General features: G+C 49.4%; 1 protein-coding gene and 1 long non-coding RNA gene across 6 annotated transcripts in view; one reads left to right on the forward strand and one right to left on the reverse strand.

The window, feature by feature from the left end:
* Positions 1-15,430, reverse strand: part of TP73 (tumor protein p73) — a 28,242-nt gene that overhangs the window by 2,830 nt on the left and 9,982 nt on the right. For all 5 annotated transcript variants that reach the window (XM_015882547.2, XM_032448788.1, XM_015882545.2 and 2 more), the window contains 9 exons: positions 13,164-13,409; positions 3,763-3,949; positions 3,523-3,638; positions 3,024-3,133; positions 2,674-2,816; positions 1,907-1,995; positions 1,624-1,748; positions 1,123-1,277; positions 837-969 (listed from right to left, as the gene is read on the reverse strand). In XM_015882547.2, coding sequence (XP_015738033.1) covers positions 837-969; positions 1,123-1,277; positions 1,624-1,748; positions 1,907-1,995; positions 2,674-2,816; positions 3,024-3,133; positions 3,523-3,638; positions 3,763-3,949; positions 13,164-13,409 — 1,304 coding nt within the window. The remainder of the gene's footprint in view (positions 1-836; positions 970-1,122; positions 1,278-1,623; positions 1,749-1,906; positions 1,996-2,673; positions 2,817-3,023; positions 3,134-3,522; positions 3,639-3,762; positions 3,950-13,163; positions 13,410-15,430) is intronic.
* Positions 3,079-4,238, forward strand: LOC116654320. The gene is made up of 2 exons (XR_004309475.1): positions 3,079-3,168; positions 3,840-4,238. It is a non-coding gene; the product is annotated as an uncharacterized LOC116654320 (long non-coding RNA).

Raw genomic sequence — 15,430 nt, forward strand, 5'->3', positions numbered from 1 at the left:
AATGAGCTCCTGCTGCCTCCAGACCTGGCAACGCTTCCAAACACTTGTGATGTAGATGGGATGTGGGCAAATGAGCAGAGGAGGGAACTTGCTCTGGCTGTTGCAATCTTAAGTGTGACCTAAACTTCCATTAATATCAGACTGAAGAATGGAGCTATGTTCATTCTGAATATTACAGTCTTGGGGTTTTATTTTCCTCTTCACATCTTCAGAGGTTTCTGCTGAATTACCTACACTGAGTAACTGGAGGGATCCTGAGCTACCTGAGGAGGAAAAGGGCCTGTGCCTTAGTTTGGACAGCAAAGTCAGTCTCTGCAACTTACAGACTAATTACAAGGGTGTTCTGTGCATAGTACTGCTATGCAGCTCTGCTAACTGAATATACAGGTGCTCTGACCTTGGTTGAAACATCTGTGTTCTCCTTAAAGACAAGCAGTAAAAAGCATCTGTGGACATGTTGGTATATTCCTCATGGAAATGAACCGTGTGGACCAACTTCCAGACATCATCACTAAGGAAGGCAAAGGTGGAAGTTCACAAAGCTGTGTGCCTGTTTGACATGCAGGAAAAGATTCTTGGCTGGGAGGACTTAATTTTTTAATGAAGCAAGGACAGATTACACAGAGGTCAATGAGGGTGAGAGGTGTTTCTAACTGATAGGTAGCTGGGCTTTAAGATGAGAAGAATGGTCTACATGATTTCATGAGCAGTGATTTCTCAATTGGGACCAGTGGCCAGTTGAGCAGTTGCTAGACAGATCTGAAGGTTAGAGTGAGGGACAACAGCAAGAAACATCAGAGGACAACACAAAAAGGGCATCTGCTGCCCTCCCCTACCTGACTAGGCTGGGATCGGGGTTGTAGGGTGGAGGAGGGGTGCAGTGAGATCCTGAGACCATGGACTGGGATGAGTGGCCCCCGTTCATTTCTCCATTGGGTTGCATGGGGTGGCTGTTCAGCATTCCAGGTCCTAGGCAGCAACCATGTCAACACGACAGACAGATCAGTTAGACAGAACCACGACACAACAACCCTTGTCCCTCAATGGGGGCCCTGCTGTGCAGAGAGGGCCCCCTTAAGCAGGGACCACCGGCTGTGTGCTCTGCTGCAGTGGGAACCTTACCCATCGGCCCCAGGCTTGGTGCTGAGCTGGAGCTGTGCTGTGCTGGCTGCCCAACCAGCTGGTTGACAGAGGGCAGCTTGTTGATTCCTCCTCCATGGACTTTATTCATCGGTGAGAGGACAGGGCCGTAGGAGGAAGGGGTCTGTAGTTGGTTTCTGCTCAAAAGAGAAGGCAGGCGATGAGAATCCAGCAGGAGGACGTGGAGCCAGCTGGCCACCCCAGACCTCCTTGTCTGCCTGTTCAATCCAGAAGGCTGGATTGCACTGAGAGCAGCCCAAGACAAACTGTACTGGTGCAGAACTGGCTGGGCTAAATTTACGTCAGGCAACAGACACGTGTCTGTGGAGTTCTCTGATGGTTTCCTGCAGGGCAGCCCCTCTAGGAAGGTTCATATCCAGTGCTGTAGCTTAGGCTTCCTACAGCGCTGTAAAAACTAGCAGTTGCAGCAGTGCTGTTTGCAGAGCTGCAGTGCACACTCGAGGGCACAGGGATGGCACTTACTGCCTCTGCAGGAGCTGCTGCTGTTGCTGCCTGTAGGAGTCAACCAGCTGCTGCGGGACCAGCTCCACCAGCTCCAGGCTCTCCTTTATCTTCATCAGGATCTCAAAGTTCTCCCTGCCTCGCACCTGGTGAAGGGAACAAGCCCAGCTCTCACCACAGCCCCTTTTTTCTACCTGCAGCCACACAAACCCCATCCATCCTGAGGCCACATCCCCAAGTTTCCCTTGCCACGCTTGCAGCCACGATGGGCAGCTGCTTAGCAGCGTGGCTCAGTGACACTTACAGGCACATAATACATCTCCTCCTCCCCATGCCTCCGTTTCTTAACGCCAGGCCCCAGTGCTGGGATCGCCTGAGGGCTCTGTTTGAATGCTGGAAGGGAAAGAGGGCGAAAAATGTTAGCAGAAAATGAAAGTCAAAGCTGGCAGTGGGAACAGCTGTGTCCTCTGGGCACGCAGGAGCAGTGTGCTTTGCAAGCCTTTACTGCAAAGAGGGAAATAGCCACCTCTAGGAGAACGAGCTTGTCATATCCCAAGTGTGAGCTGTCACTCAGGAATTACGGCTCTAGGAATTTTGTGTGTATGTTTTTTAAGAAAATCTCTTTTTTTTTTCTCTCATTTCCATTCTCCTGTGTCTTGCTGTCCTTGGGAGAGCAGGACACATCTGTACACACCTTGGTTCCCTGCAGTATTTTAGCTCACATCGTGCAGAACGCTTGCTGCTTAACTGTATTATGTCCTTGATGATGTTCCTTCAAATACAATAACAACAAATACACCTGGACTGAAAGGCCCCATGCTAATATCATTGCACTCAGGGGCAAAAAGAGAGTAGGTCCTACTTCTGAGATTCAGAGGAGAAGCTCAAGGCATTATGCCCTGCTGTGGGTTTAATCCTGAGCTTCTGGAGCACAGAGATTTTGGTTGCAATGGGGAAGGTGCTGAGGCAGAAGGATCCGCACTGCTTTGAGGAGCAATGCAGGGTAAGAGCTCGGGACTGTGACAGAGCAGTGCTCTGAGGCACCCTCCCAATCCTGGAAAGCAGACTCACTGCGTTTGTTGGCGTTGCCATTTTTAGCTGCGTTCTCATTCAGGGCTTGTTGCTCTCGGTAATGGTCTTCATCAGCTTTCCGGTCTCTGCCAGGACAGGCACAGATCCGTCCCTCAAACGATCGCCTTCCTAGGACTTGGCCACTGGGAGGAGAGAGGAAATGGTGAATTTGTTTCTGCCAGGGACGTTCACCTGGGCCCAGCACAGTATGTTATGGCCTGGCTCAGATCCCCGCGTATGGGGAGCCCCTCTGCAAACAGCCTGAGCAGGAGCAGTGTCCTGCCCTCTTCCTAGCCAGCACAAAGAAGCCTTTCCTCTAAAGCAAGAATGATGCTCCAGCAGCCACTTACTCTCTTGTCTCCAGGGTGATGATTATGAGGATGGGTCTCCTGTTCATTCCTCCCACACAGCTGCTGTTGCACATGAAGTTGTACAGGATAGTGGTGAACTCGGTCCCCACCTGCCCAGGAGAGGGGAGCAGACACTGAGCAAAGAGTGAGGGCATCCCTTTGTGCAGGGCTGTGCCATGAGTGCCTTTGTAGGTCAAGAAGGAGCACTGGGATAGGAAAGAGTGGTGACATGTGGCCCTGCAGTGATGGGGACAGTCCTAGGTGGGGGAAGGGGATGCTGTGAGATCTCTGAGGGGGGGCTCAGGCCTTCTGTACCCCACCACTCAGGAATGGGGTGCTCAGAGCAGACAGACAAGGGCTTGGATGTGCTAGTGCCACCAGACTCCCACCCCAGACACAAATCTTCCTCCAACAAAGCAGATGTCACCAGTGGATTCACCCTTCAGTAGTGGGACAAGAGCTGGTTCTGCTCCCCACCACCCCCAAAGCAGCTGGGTACCTGTGGGGGCTCATAGGGCACCATCACACTCTGCCGTCCTGTCACAGGGTCATCCACGTACTGGGAGAGGTTGTTGCCTTCCACCCTGATGAGGTGGCTGGCTGGGGCTGACTGGCCTGTAAGTGAAGTGCTTGTGGTCAGGACCTGGAGCTTCATCCCGCACAAGGCAGCAGCTCCTGTCCCACCAGCTCTTCCCACCCACTCTGGGGTTGCACTTGTAGGGGTGACAACAGCACTCACCATCATTAAAGTCACGCCCCAGCTCATGGTTGGGGCAGCGTTTCACCACCTCCGTCACGTGCTCGGCCTTCTTGTAGACAGGCATGGCCCGGATGATGGTGCCTGGTGGCGGCGGGCTGGACACCTTGATCTGGATGGGACATGTCTTGGCAATCTGACAGTAAAGCTTCTTCAGCAGCGGGGAGTACTGGAACAGAAGACAGACCTGTGTTAGCACAACTCACAAGCAGCAAATAGAACCATGGACAAGCAGCTCAACATGCACCGTGGGCAGCAAGGAGCCCAGGCTGCCTGCAGCCCTGTGCCTGAGGGATGCTGTGTGCACGTGGAGGGCTGAGCACTGTGGCTCTTGCACAGGCGCCTGCTTTCCCGCAGCTCCTCTGATCCACCCACCTCCTGCCTCCTGAATGCTCCCAGCGAGATGCCAACATGGCAGCAAAGCAGCATATTAAAATAATGACTCGTTATAAAACCAATTGCTGCCTATTGTACTGTAACCGCTCCGGGGGTGCTGTGCCAGCGCAGGATTCCCCGTGTGCTGGTTGTGCTGATGCACATGCCCTTGTGAAGCTGCACAAGAGAGCTGCCTTGCAAACTATTGCACATGCATGTAGGGGACACTGTGTGTTGCTCTGCAGTAACTTCTCAGCACTTGTTTCTCCCTAGCAATGCTTAATTGGGACCAGGTTCATCAGCACAACAGCATCCACAGCCTGTCCCTCCTCTTCTACTCACTGCTGTCCAGGGCACATGTATGAGGAGATGCAGTTCCCTTCCACCTTGCCATGTTGTTTTCTATCTAACAAAGACTTTGTTTGCTATACACGAGCCCACCCTGCTGCATGGAGCTCAGCTAGTCCCTGCATGCAGGGCGTGTTTGTGCTCAAAGTATTTTATCTCATTCCCACAATGCAAACTTTATGCCAAAAAAATACCACCGTGCTGAATGTTTGCGAGGATGTTAATGCTTGTCCTAAGCCACCAAAATACAGGTGTGCAATGGCCACTGAGGCTACACTTCTAATGCCATGCACTGAGAAAGCATCTCTGCTTTCCCTCATGCAGCAAGCAAACAACTTGAGTGCAAGACTGCTAGTAGGATGTTAGGGTATGTGGGGCATGTCAAGGTGTCACCTTCTAGCTGGTCCTTTATGTATGATAGGGGTGCAATGTTTTTCTAGCAATGGAAGGAGAGAACAGCACTTGGAGGGCAAAGCTTGAGGCCACGTAACCTGCTTGTATGGGTGCAATGGGGACTTAATGCTCTTGTTTTGGGGAGACAATGTGGCAAAACAAGGGTTATGCGGAGGGGGCTCTTCCTTGCCAGGTGTTAAAATACTGACAACTCCTGTCAAAGGATCCTTTCATGTAGACATTCCCGGGCAGCCCTCAACACGCCTGGGAAATAAAACTGCTCTGGAAGAGTAGAGGTGCATTACGGCAAGCTCTTTGGTAACAAATTCTCTCATTATACCATGTTATGACATGGATAAATCTCTGTTAAATAGCACAGCGATTGCCCCGCAGGGAGAAATGCTGCTGCTCAACACAGGCATGCCTCTGCTGATAACCTTATCATGTCTTAACAGCTCCAGTGTTGCCTTCAAAGATCCTTCAACAATAACAAACTATTCTTTTAAGGAACTCCACACTGATAATTCTGGGCAAGAAGGATCAGGGCTGCGTCCCGTGAGATTGTGCCCACGGTGCTGGATCAGCAGCACTCGGCTTCCTGCATGCTGTGCTGCAGTCACTGCCAGAGCAAAGCTCTCCTGGTCTTGTAAGCCCTGCTTGTTCGCGGCCACTTTGGGAGTGACCATTACATCTCAGTGTGCTTTCAGAATGAAACTGGCTGTCCATCCATACCATTCCTGTTTGTGTAGCTCTTGCAAGCTGGTGGCAGCTGTGGCTCCGGCTGGTTTGGGAGCACGCTGCAGGAGTGCCTGGCTGATGGCCAGTGGAGCTGTCCCTGGTATATGGGATGCGAGCATCCCTGGGTGCGTGAACACATTCCCCAGCATCTCTGGTGCTGGTGATGCAGCACTGTAAGATCTCGATCCCAGCATTTCTTTCACACCTAAAGTCTGAATCTGTTGTATCTCCAGGCATCTCCTTCCTTTAATTCCTGTTCTGTGTTTAGGCTGTTAGTACAGCCCTTCACAACGGTGTTATTCTTGAAGTCATCTCTGTAGAAGAAAGCTGGACAGCTCGTTACTGTATGTTTGCAGAGCACAACAGGTTCATTTCATGGTTGGACTCGATGATTTTTAAGGTCTTTTCCAACCTGAGCAATTCTATGATTGTGTTGCTGTGGCTTGTGGATGATTGTACAGCACAAACAGCAGCAGTATAACTGAGCAACCAACCCCAAGCTTATATAAACTTGCAGAACACATTCTTGTTCTGTTGCTTTCTCACTCTTACAGTCACATGGCTTTCAATGTAAGCACATCCCTATTTGCTGCAGTGAAAATTCAATGGCACCCCTTTTGCTGCTGCTGCTTCTCTGCTCCTATAATGTCTCCTAGCACGAGTCCAGAGCAGTAGGACTGAAAGCAAAATCCAAATTCTCCTTTCTAAGCATTATCTTACTATTGCAGCCACTGTGTCCAAGGAGGTGTTTTGTGCATTACAAGGTTCAAGTGACCTAATACCCCACAGAAGAAATTCATGGAGACCAATACAGCTGCAGCTGTGAAACAGCACTGAAGTTAAGCTTAAGACGGCTGTCATACACCTTGTGCACACATTGAAGATCTGCTCTGGAATAAGCCCCTGCCCTCATCAGCCCTGCAGCTACTGTGCAGGAAGTGAGACACAGGAGAGGTGGGCTTTCCTCACGTATGCTGAGATCCTTGCTCAAAAAACAACCTGAATCTTCTGCACAGAGACCTACCAGCAAAGTCCATCTGCCCCCGCTCCTGCCTGGGCAACAGGACCGCTAGGAGGATGTGTCCCAACAGATTTGGAGCTGATAAAATCTTATTTATCTTCAACTGTTGACACCGAAGCGTCTAGACTTGCCTGCTTCAGGAGGGCTGCAGCCAAGTCCTTCTTTCTCTCTTGAAGGAAATGATTTGCTCAACAATTACTTTTTCCACAAATCCTCCCCCCTTCTCCCTATCAGCCTTCTCCTCCTCCTCCTTTACATTCCACTCTCCTCATTAGCTTTACTCAAGACGTGTCCAGGACTGCAGTCAATGGATCCCAATAAAGCCACTAGCCTGGCAAGGGAGAGAGAAGAAAAGTGCTGCCTCCGGCTGCTAATTTCCTTGCACTCCCCAGCAAGCAGCTGTGGAGCTGCATCCTGGGACAGGTTTGGACAGATCACAGCGGAGAGGTGATAATAATGTGTCTGTCATCTTACTCAGACATGTAGCATCTTGCAAACCGCAAATACCGTTAACCGGCTCGGACGAATCTGTTACGACAGATCCTGGAAGACATGCCGACTACAGAACTTACTTTTTCTTTCTAATTTCTTTCTTTTTTTCTTTTTTTTTTTTTTAATAACCACTTTTTAATCACCAGCCTGTACAACTTCTCACTGAGTTGGAAATTCCTCTTAACGTTCTCTTTGCTGCTCGCTTACTACGAGCTGAGGTTTGCATGTGCATCACTTGTGCTGAACAGGAAGGCATCCACCTGTGCACAATGGAATGGCTGCAAGGAGATGCACCAGCACCCATGTCCACCCCTACAGTGACCATGACCTGCCTGGGACACGGGCAGAGCCTCAGCAAGAGTCTCTGCTCACCACATCACAGGGACTTAGCAGATATCCTCAGTCCTGTACTCACAAATGCTGGACCACCAGTGATGTCTTAGGGCTGCCAGGTGGGTATGGTGCAGGGAGGGACCTGGAGGCGTCCTCTACTCATGCCACAAAGAGCTGAGCCAAACTCCTTCCATTGCTTCCCCACAGCAGACTGGCTTCCTGGCATGTCTCATCTCACCTTCTTGCTGGTGAGGCAGTTGCCAGCAAGTCATTCCCTTGACCTGTGCATACCATAAACGTTCAAGATAGTGGAGCTGATAGTGGGTCGTGTTGGAACATCACACACCAAATTCCTTCGCCTTTTTTCTTAATTCCATTGTGTCTGGAGCTCCTGGAGCCTCATCCACACCCTGCAAAAGCTCATGGAAAGCCTCCAGTAGGCTGGCTTCAATGGGCTTTGGAGCAGGCTGGTGCTGAGGTTGCTTTCCTATTTCTGGCATGCCAAAATACCCATGCTCTTTTGCCCAGCTACTCAGATCAAAACAAGGGTGTTTATGGCTCAGATGCAGAGCACACTGAGCCATGTTCATCTGCTCATTTTCAGGCCACTGCTGTTGGACAGATACCTCTGTAAAACATAGTAAGCTGCCAGAGAGATTGAAGTATTTTCTGCAGATGATCCTGAAGATATTCCTCGCCTCTTTACAACTGCCTCTCTATTTCAACATACTTCAGGTACCAATGAGAACTTACCTCCAGTAACCCAAATTATTTCCATCCTTCCCTTTCAGCTGCCATCCAAGTAACCATTTTGGCTCCCCCCGTCTCCCAGCACCAAAGCTCCAGCATTTATGGAGCAGCCAGACTTGGGTCTATTTAAACCCCAATGTAAACTGGTTTGCTTTGAGTCATCCTTTGATTACACCTGCTGTGGCAGGAGACTCTCACCTTGGCTTTGACCCTCTCTAGCCACGGAGACCTTCCATCACTGGCTGTGCACCAAAACAGCAAGCACGATGCTGTACATGAGCTGGTAAGAGATTTCCTCATTGGGATGAGACCCCAGCTGCCTCCCAGGGCTGGATGGAGAAGCAGACAGCTGCCCCTTTCCAGCCAGGCCACAGGGGGCCAAAGACCCCATTAACACTTGTGCTGGCTTTGGTGCACACCAGAGTGTTTTGGAGAGGAGGGAGCGCTGATCCACCTCAAACCCAACCTGAGAAAAATACTAATTATCTATCAGTTACCAGCTGGCCAGCGTGGTGAGGGGCTGCCTGCAAGAAAACAGCCCAGATCTGCTCGCGGCTCTTGCATGTATGGGCAGCTCCAGGGAACTGTGAGTCCTGATAGCTTCCAACAAACAGGCAGCTTGCTGGCGTGCCCTGTCTTGCATGGCTGCGGCTCCCGTCTTCCACTCAGCCCCATCAGCACAGCCTGCTGGAGGGGGGCTTTGAGCATGCAGGGAAAACCTTATTTTCAGCATCTGTTCATTGCTCTCTGTTAATAAGAAGGCCATTAAAAATGAAAACGAAGGCTTTATACAGAAAAGACTAACACTGCAACCTTGGTTCAGAGTCAGTTATGATTAGATTTTCTACACCGCTGGTCTAAGACCCTCACCTACTTGTCCTGGATTGAGCCAATGGTATCTGCTTGAAGAACAGCTTATCTTTAAAAAGATACGTAGGCTCTTAATTTAAATACTTCAGGAGTTGGAGAATCCACCACATTCCTTGGGAAATTGTTCCTATGGTTAATTATCCTCATTGTTTAAAAAAAATTTTACGCTGTGTTTCTAGTCTGAATTTGCCTGGCTTCATCTTCCAAGCACTGGATCTCATTATGTCTTTTTCTATTAGATTAAAGAGCTGTCTGCTATCAGAAACCATCTCCTATGCAGGTACTTGCCGACTGTGATCAAGCCACCCTTACTCTTCTCTAGGAGACCTTTAATGCCATACATTTCTTTGGTATCTCTCTTCAAGGCATCTGCTCCAAATCTTTCATCTTCTTTGGATCTCCCTCCCAACCCTCTTCTATTTTGTCAACAGCCTTTTTGAAGTGTGGACACGAGAGCTGCACACACACCACGGGCAGTGGTCTGGGCAGTGCTGTGTATGAAGGCAGCCCAGCTCCCCCCAGCCACAGTGACACCATTCTGCTGAGCACTCATGTCCTCATGGATCCTCAACCATGAGCCCAACGCCCGCAGGAGTCTCCTTTCCTAAATAGGGCAGTCTCATTCACTTGGTTAATGTCTCATCTAGTGTTATTAAAAGATTGTTTATCATTGTTTACTTGAGCTGCAAACCTAATCAACATTAATGTATGTATTTCCAAACCCATGGGTAACCACATGGTAGGATTACCTGGAACCGTGCAATATGGAATGTGAATTCCTGCTACAGTTTGTTTTCCAGCTGACTTATCCATTGCTGTGAATGGTGCTATACTGAGAATGGATAACATTGAGTTTAACAGAGAACATCTTTCAGAGGCAAAAGCCTTCAAAAATCAGTCTATTAGGGTACGTGCTATCTATATATAAAAAACAACCTATGTCAAATCACTTGACAAGACTGTATTATTTGTTTGGCATTCCCTGTGCAGCGACTGACAGTTCTTCATTGGCTGGTGTCTTGGTGATTCAGCCCAACACTGGGAGGCTGACGGAGCTGCTGATCCACCAAAGCCTTGCATTCACAGAGGAGGGCTCCCCACACCTCTGAAACGATGGAGGACAAAGCCATGCAGGGGAATTCATGGTCAGGGCTGGTAACTTGCTTAGTGTACATTATTTGGTGCAGTAAATCTTAAAACACACAAAAGCTACCGATGAAATAGGAAGCGTATTTTACAGTTGTTTCTTTTCAACCATAGGAATAAACCATGCATGTCCTTTAGTACACGAAGATCATTAATTCAGCTTCTCTCAGCAAAGACCAGACCATTACTGAGCCATCAGATGCCACTGTCCTCCACTGCCCATAACTTTTAGCTTTCTTTGACAAGAGCCTGTATTTCCTAACAGCTTTCCCATTATTATTTGTACACTTCTGGATTCATGTTCTTAATTCATACAGAGAACCGTGCTGCATATGTACATCATTATTTATATGTTGACTGATGGATGGTATATACTATATGAATTAATTCCATCCAAAACAGCCTAATTTTAATGCAGACTTTGCACTGAGGGGGGGGTAGGAAGCAGCCTTGTCTTCCAGCTGCTGCACGGATGCGACAGAAGTGGGAGCAAATCTGTCACTTCAGCAGGGCCATTCATTGTGTGGGCAGCACCCTTGTGGAGCTGGGCAGCCTGCAGCCCTTTAGATGTCCTTTGATGGTGACTGTTTCAAACCAACCATTGCCCATTCTCTCCAGGGTGCAAGGTGCTGCTGGCCTGCTCCTGTTCTCTGTGAGGCTCAGCAGTGGTGCAGTGAAGTCTGGTCTGCTGATCTGAAATGCCAGCTCCCGGTGCTGGATGATGACATGCATTCTTTGCAGTATGAGAGGCTGCCACAGCATGTGGATCAAGGGTATCATGAGTCTGACCCCCTCCCCAAGGTGCAGGGCTATAAGGGTTTGTACAGGACTGATGTGACATGGCTGCTCCAATATCCAAAGGAGATCTTAATGCAACAGCTTGAGAATCAAAGCAACCCCTTCCTGACTACTGCAGCTCCCAGCAGAAAGACACAACAGCTACAGGATCATGGACAGCACGTGGCAATGCTGAGATAGTTTGGATGCAGTTTATTTAGACACAGAAAGATCCCTGGTTCCTGACCACTGCTCTGCAATAGTAGGAGCTGGACTGTATGTTTGTTGTTTCCCACTGAATAGAACCAGTACCTCCTTGTCTGCGGAGCAATCTGTGCTTGCAAAAAGGCTTTGAACAGGAGGTAGCACTGTGTGGGTGATGCCCAGTGCAGACTGTAGCAGTTGAACTGGGACATGCCTTAATCTCTCCTTCAGAAACAGCCTCAGAAGTGACTGGACACTTGTGGCCTGGATGCAGTCAGCAGCAGGACAGGGCATCCCCACCAAGGACAGCTGCAGCTCACAAGTGATGCCAGCACTGGGTGCTTACCACATGGGATGGGCTCCGGGGGCTTCCTGCTGCTCCCTCCTTTGCTGTTCTGGGGACAACCAGCCACCTCTGTGGCTTTTTTTGATTTACTCCATGCAGCTGCAATACGCAGCTGGGATAAAGGAAGGGTCTTTCCTTACTGCTAATTAAAGGTGAGCACAGAATGTGTTTTTAATAGGTGCTCTCCATATTAAACGTGCACAAACATATCCCGTTTTCAGTGCTGCCCAAGGGTATCCTGCAGCACCCAGCCTGCCCCTGCCCCACAGATGTGCCCACCCCATCACACAGCTGTCTCCCAGGGACAGCAGCAAGCGAGCATCTGACACTTCCCTGTCTTTTCCCTCTATAACAGGACAGCTGGGACAAGAAACACCACGCTGCTCTGCAGCCCCAGCCACTAATTCATCTCAATGAAGTGAAAGCAATTAAGCACATCAGCTTCCAAAAACAAAAGTCATTCTCACCCCTTGGGCTGATACATTACTCCTGGACAGCTCTGCTTGTATCGTGATAATGTCAAATGACAGCGGCAGAGGAAACCCTGCTGCTCCCTCTTTGTGTCACTTGGCTCATCGCAGCCTTTCTGCTCTGCAAACATTTTCTCCAAGGGAAAGAAAAGCCACAAGCATATCTGGAAAGAGCTCTTGGGGCCATTCAAATGGCAGTGAGGAGGATTGGAGGTGACCACTGAGCAGCAGGGAAAACTCCACAGCAGGTTGTTAGTTAAAAATACAGTGGCACATCCAGGAGCCAGCATGTGAATTCAGGACTATTCCCCATAAAAAGTAAAGCAGGTTAATTCTCAGGTTAATTCTTGATTAGAGCAGAGGACTCTTCGGTCTGTCTCTGGATGCACAAGACCAATAGTGGCCTCAAGCTGTATTTCAGCTCCAGAGTACCAGGTTCTGAGCCCACATGGCACAGCGTGATGCTGTGTAGCCGTTCTGTTGTAAATAAATACCTACTCAGTTTATCTGTTGTGGCTTCTAGGGGTAAAATGACTCTTCTGATACGACATGAAGGAGGATTATAAATGAAAAGCAAGAACTTAAGACAAAGCTAAGAATGGACCCAGCAGGACAGAGCCGAGGTCCATCTCGCCTACTGCATCACCTCTGACAGCAGTCAATGGAAAATGCTTTGGGAAGCACCATGAGAACAAGGCAGGCACTTTTCCTTGCACACCTTTCCAGCTTTGTGATCTTCGGGGACATTTACATGTAGTCTATGGAATTTCTGCAGCAGAGGTTATATTCAAATCATTGTGTTTAACCCATTTGGAGGGAAAAAAAAAACACAAACAAACCCAAAACCAAAATTAAACAAAAACCAAATAAGCAACAACAAACAGCCTTAAAAGTAAGCATTAGGTGCTTTTTCTTATCGTGGTCACCTGTGCAGGCAAAGCCCCCATCAGTGGTGGCTGTGCAAGAACCACACACCCTGCAGTGCCACACACCAGTATTCCCTGAGCATCCCAGCACCAGCAGCACCCAGGCACGCACGTGTCTGAGGCAGCCTGGCTTAAAACATTGCCTACAACAGCAAGCATCTCTCTAAGTGAAGTGAAGAACACATGCAACTTACTGTCCAGGTGGCTGACTTGGCTGTGCTGGATTGCTGGAAGGTCACCTCAAAGTGGTGGGGACCTGGGTAGTCAGTGTTGGAGGGGATGACGGGAGCTGGGGACATGGCGTCGAAGGTAGAGCTGGGCTGCGAGTAGGGTGAATGCGTTGGGACATTGGAGGTGTGCTCGGAGCTGTAAGGGCTGGTGGAGGCTGCTCTGCTGCCGATGCTCTGATCCATGCTGTTGTTCAGCAAATTAAACTGGGACTGGAGGAAGGGAAAAGGGGAGGAGGGAAAAAAAGAAAACACCAGCCAGTTTAGAGACATGGAAACCTCAGCTACACTTCTTCAGGACTTCAGGTGTCCTGTTACAGCTTCCTTAAAGGGCCAGCGTGCTGGAAAGTCAACCAAAATAGTTGTTCTGGGTTGGTTTGTTTTTTAAACAGGTCACCACTTGTGGAAAGGATAAACTCAATACGTTTAAGTCGTCCCCTTTTATCAGCTTCATCCTCACTGGAGGCAGCGCGATGCCAAGATCCCTGGGTTTCCAGCACATTTAACATGCAAAACAACTCTTTTGCTAGTAAGGGGAACAGACCTGTGTTTTTTTGAGCTTTGCTAAGATGTGGGAAAAGTCCAACTGCGTTGAGGGGGAGCGATGACCACGGCGCTACACACACGACTCTGCTGGGCAAGGACCACAGAAAGGCTCTTTTCTTCCCCAAAGCGCAGCAGGTTGGTTCTCAGCACATTCCTGGAACCTCCCCAGCCTCATCAGTGTTACCAATTTCCAGTAAAGGACTGCTCAGTGCCAGACCTCACAGCACTGATAACACCAGCCAAGCTTGTGGCCAGACCTCACGCAGGGCAGAGGTACCACAGGTACCACCACGTCTCTCATAGAATGGACTCTGTGCTTCTGGGCTCAGCCTGGAACTGAGGCTGATGGTGGCCAGTGGGGAGGAGAGATCTTCTATCCGGTAGACTGTGAGAAGGAGCAAAGCTTTGGCCTCCACTGTAACTCTACATGACCACAGCAGCAGCCACCAGGTCACCTCAGCACCCAAATACCTAAAGCCCCAGAACTCCTGCCTTGTTTGCTAACAGATTGCAACCATTGCCCCAGATCAGTTTCTTTCTACCCTCGTTCACTTATCACAAAGTACACGTGGGTACCATTTCAGGAAGGAGTTCCCTTCCACAAATAGGTAGAACCAGATCTGAATGGTGGTTTGTGTAATTCGTTTCGCAGCTGGGCTGTTTGCTTTTAGTGGCTTTCACTGATGCAAGTTTAATTTGGGGAAAACCTCAAACTACAAAGTGCAGAGCTGTGATGCGGCACATTGCAAATAAGGTCACAGAGCAAACTCCTCTCCTGGCTCTTATTGCACACGGTGGGGATTGCTGTTCTGGGCAGCCCAATGGGCAGCATGGTATATGAGCTGGACACAGTGGGCTGGGATGTGGTTGCTCCCTGGAAGGCTGCAGGCTGCAAGGCTCACGGCTTAGGAATCAGGAGACGTGTTTTAACTTGGGATCTGCACCTCACCCAAACGCGTACGTACGTTATACGATGTATAATGGCTTGAACGCAATCACCCTTCTCCAGGAAAGTTCTCCTGTTGTCTGCATCTCTCACAAGGTTCTTGGAGTCTGTGACTAAGTGAAGGAATGCTGAACAAGATCCGACTTGCTTTTACAAATAGGGCCATTTTGTCCCCTAGAATATGTGCATAAACCCCTCTATTTCTTCTCGCTGCTCTATAAATAGCCCTGTTAAACAACCCCCATCCGGGCATTCCACAAACTCAGATTTTAGGAGGAAAAACTATGAGAAACTGCAGCCAAATGGCATTAGAGGTGCAGGTGGGAAGCCATGGCCACACCACTGTGACCAGCTGCCAGCAGGGACCACAGGGATGGGCAGCCCTGATGGTGACACTGGCTGGAAGGTGGGTGGGAGATGTAAAGCATCACATGGGAAGAGATCCTCAAGGAGAAAAGGATCGTTCTTGTTATGGCAGCACGGCTCAAAGAATCCAGGAATATCAAGATTGAGCAGGTTTGTTCTCTTGTGATGAGTGGGACAGCGGAAAGGCTTCAGGGAACATTCTGCACACACCCTGTACCCAGCCATGGGTGTTTTCTTAGGAATAAATGGGAAGCGAGCGTTCCTCACTCGACAAGCAAACAAGCCGAGGTTCAGAACTGCCGTAGCACACGTAAGGGCACAGTCAGACAAAAGCAGGTTGGGTTTGCACAGTCAGGCAGATCAGGAGCGGGTGCCG

The sequence above is a fragment of the Coturnix japonica genome, chromosome 21 (genome assembly GCF_001577835.2).
Source record: "Coturnix japonica isolate 7356 chromosome 21, Coturnix japonica 2.1, whole genome shotgun sequence".
NCBI lineage: Eukaryota > Metazoa > Chordata > Aves > Galliformes > Phasianidae > Coturnix > Coturnix japonica.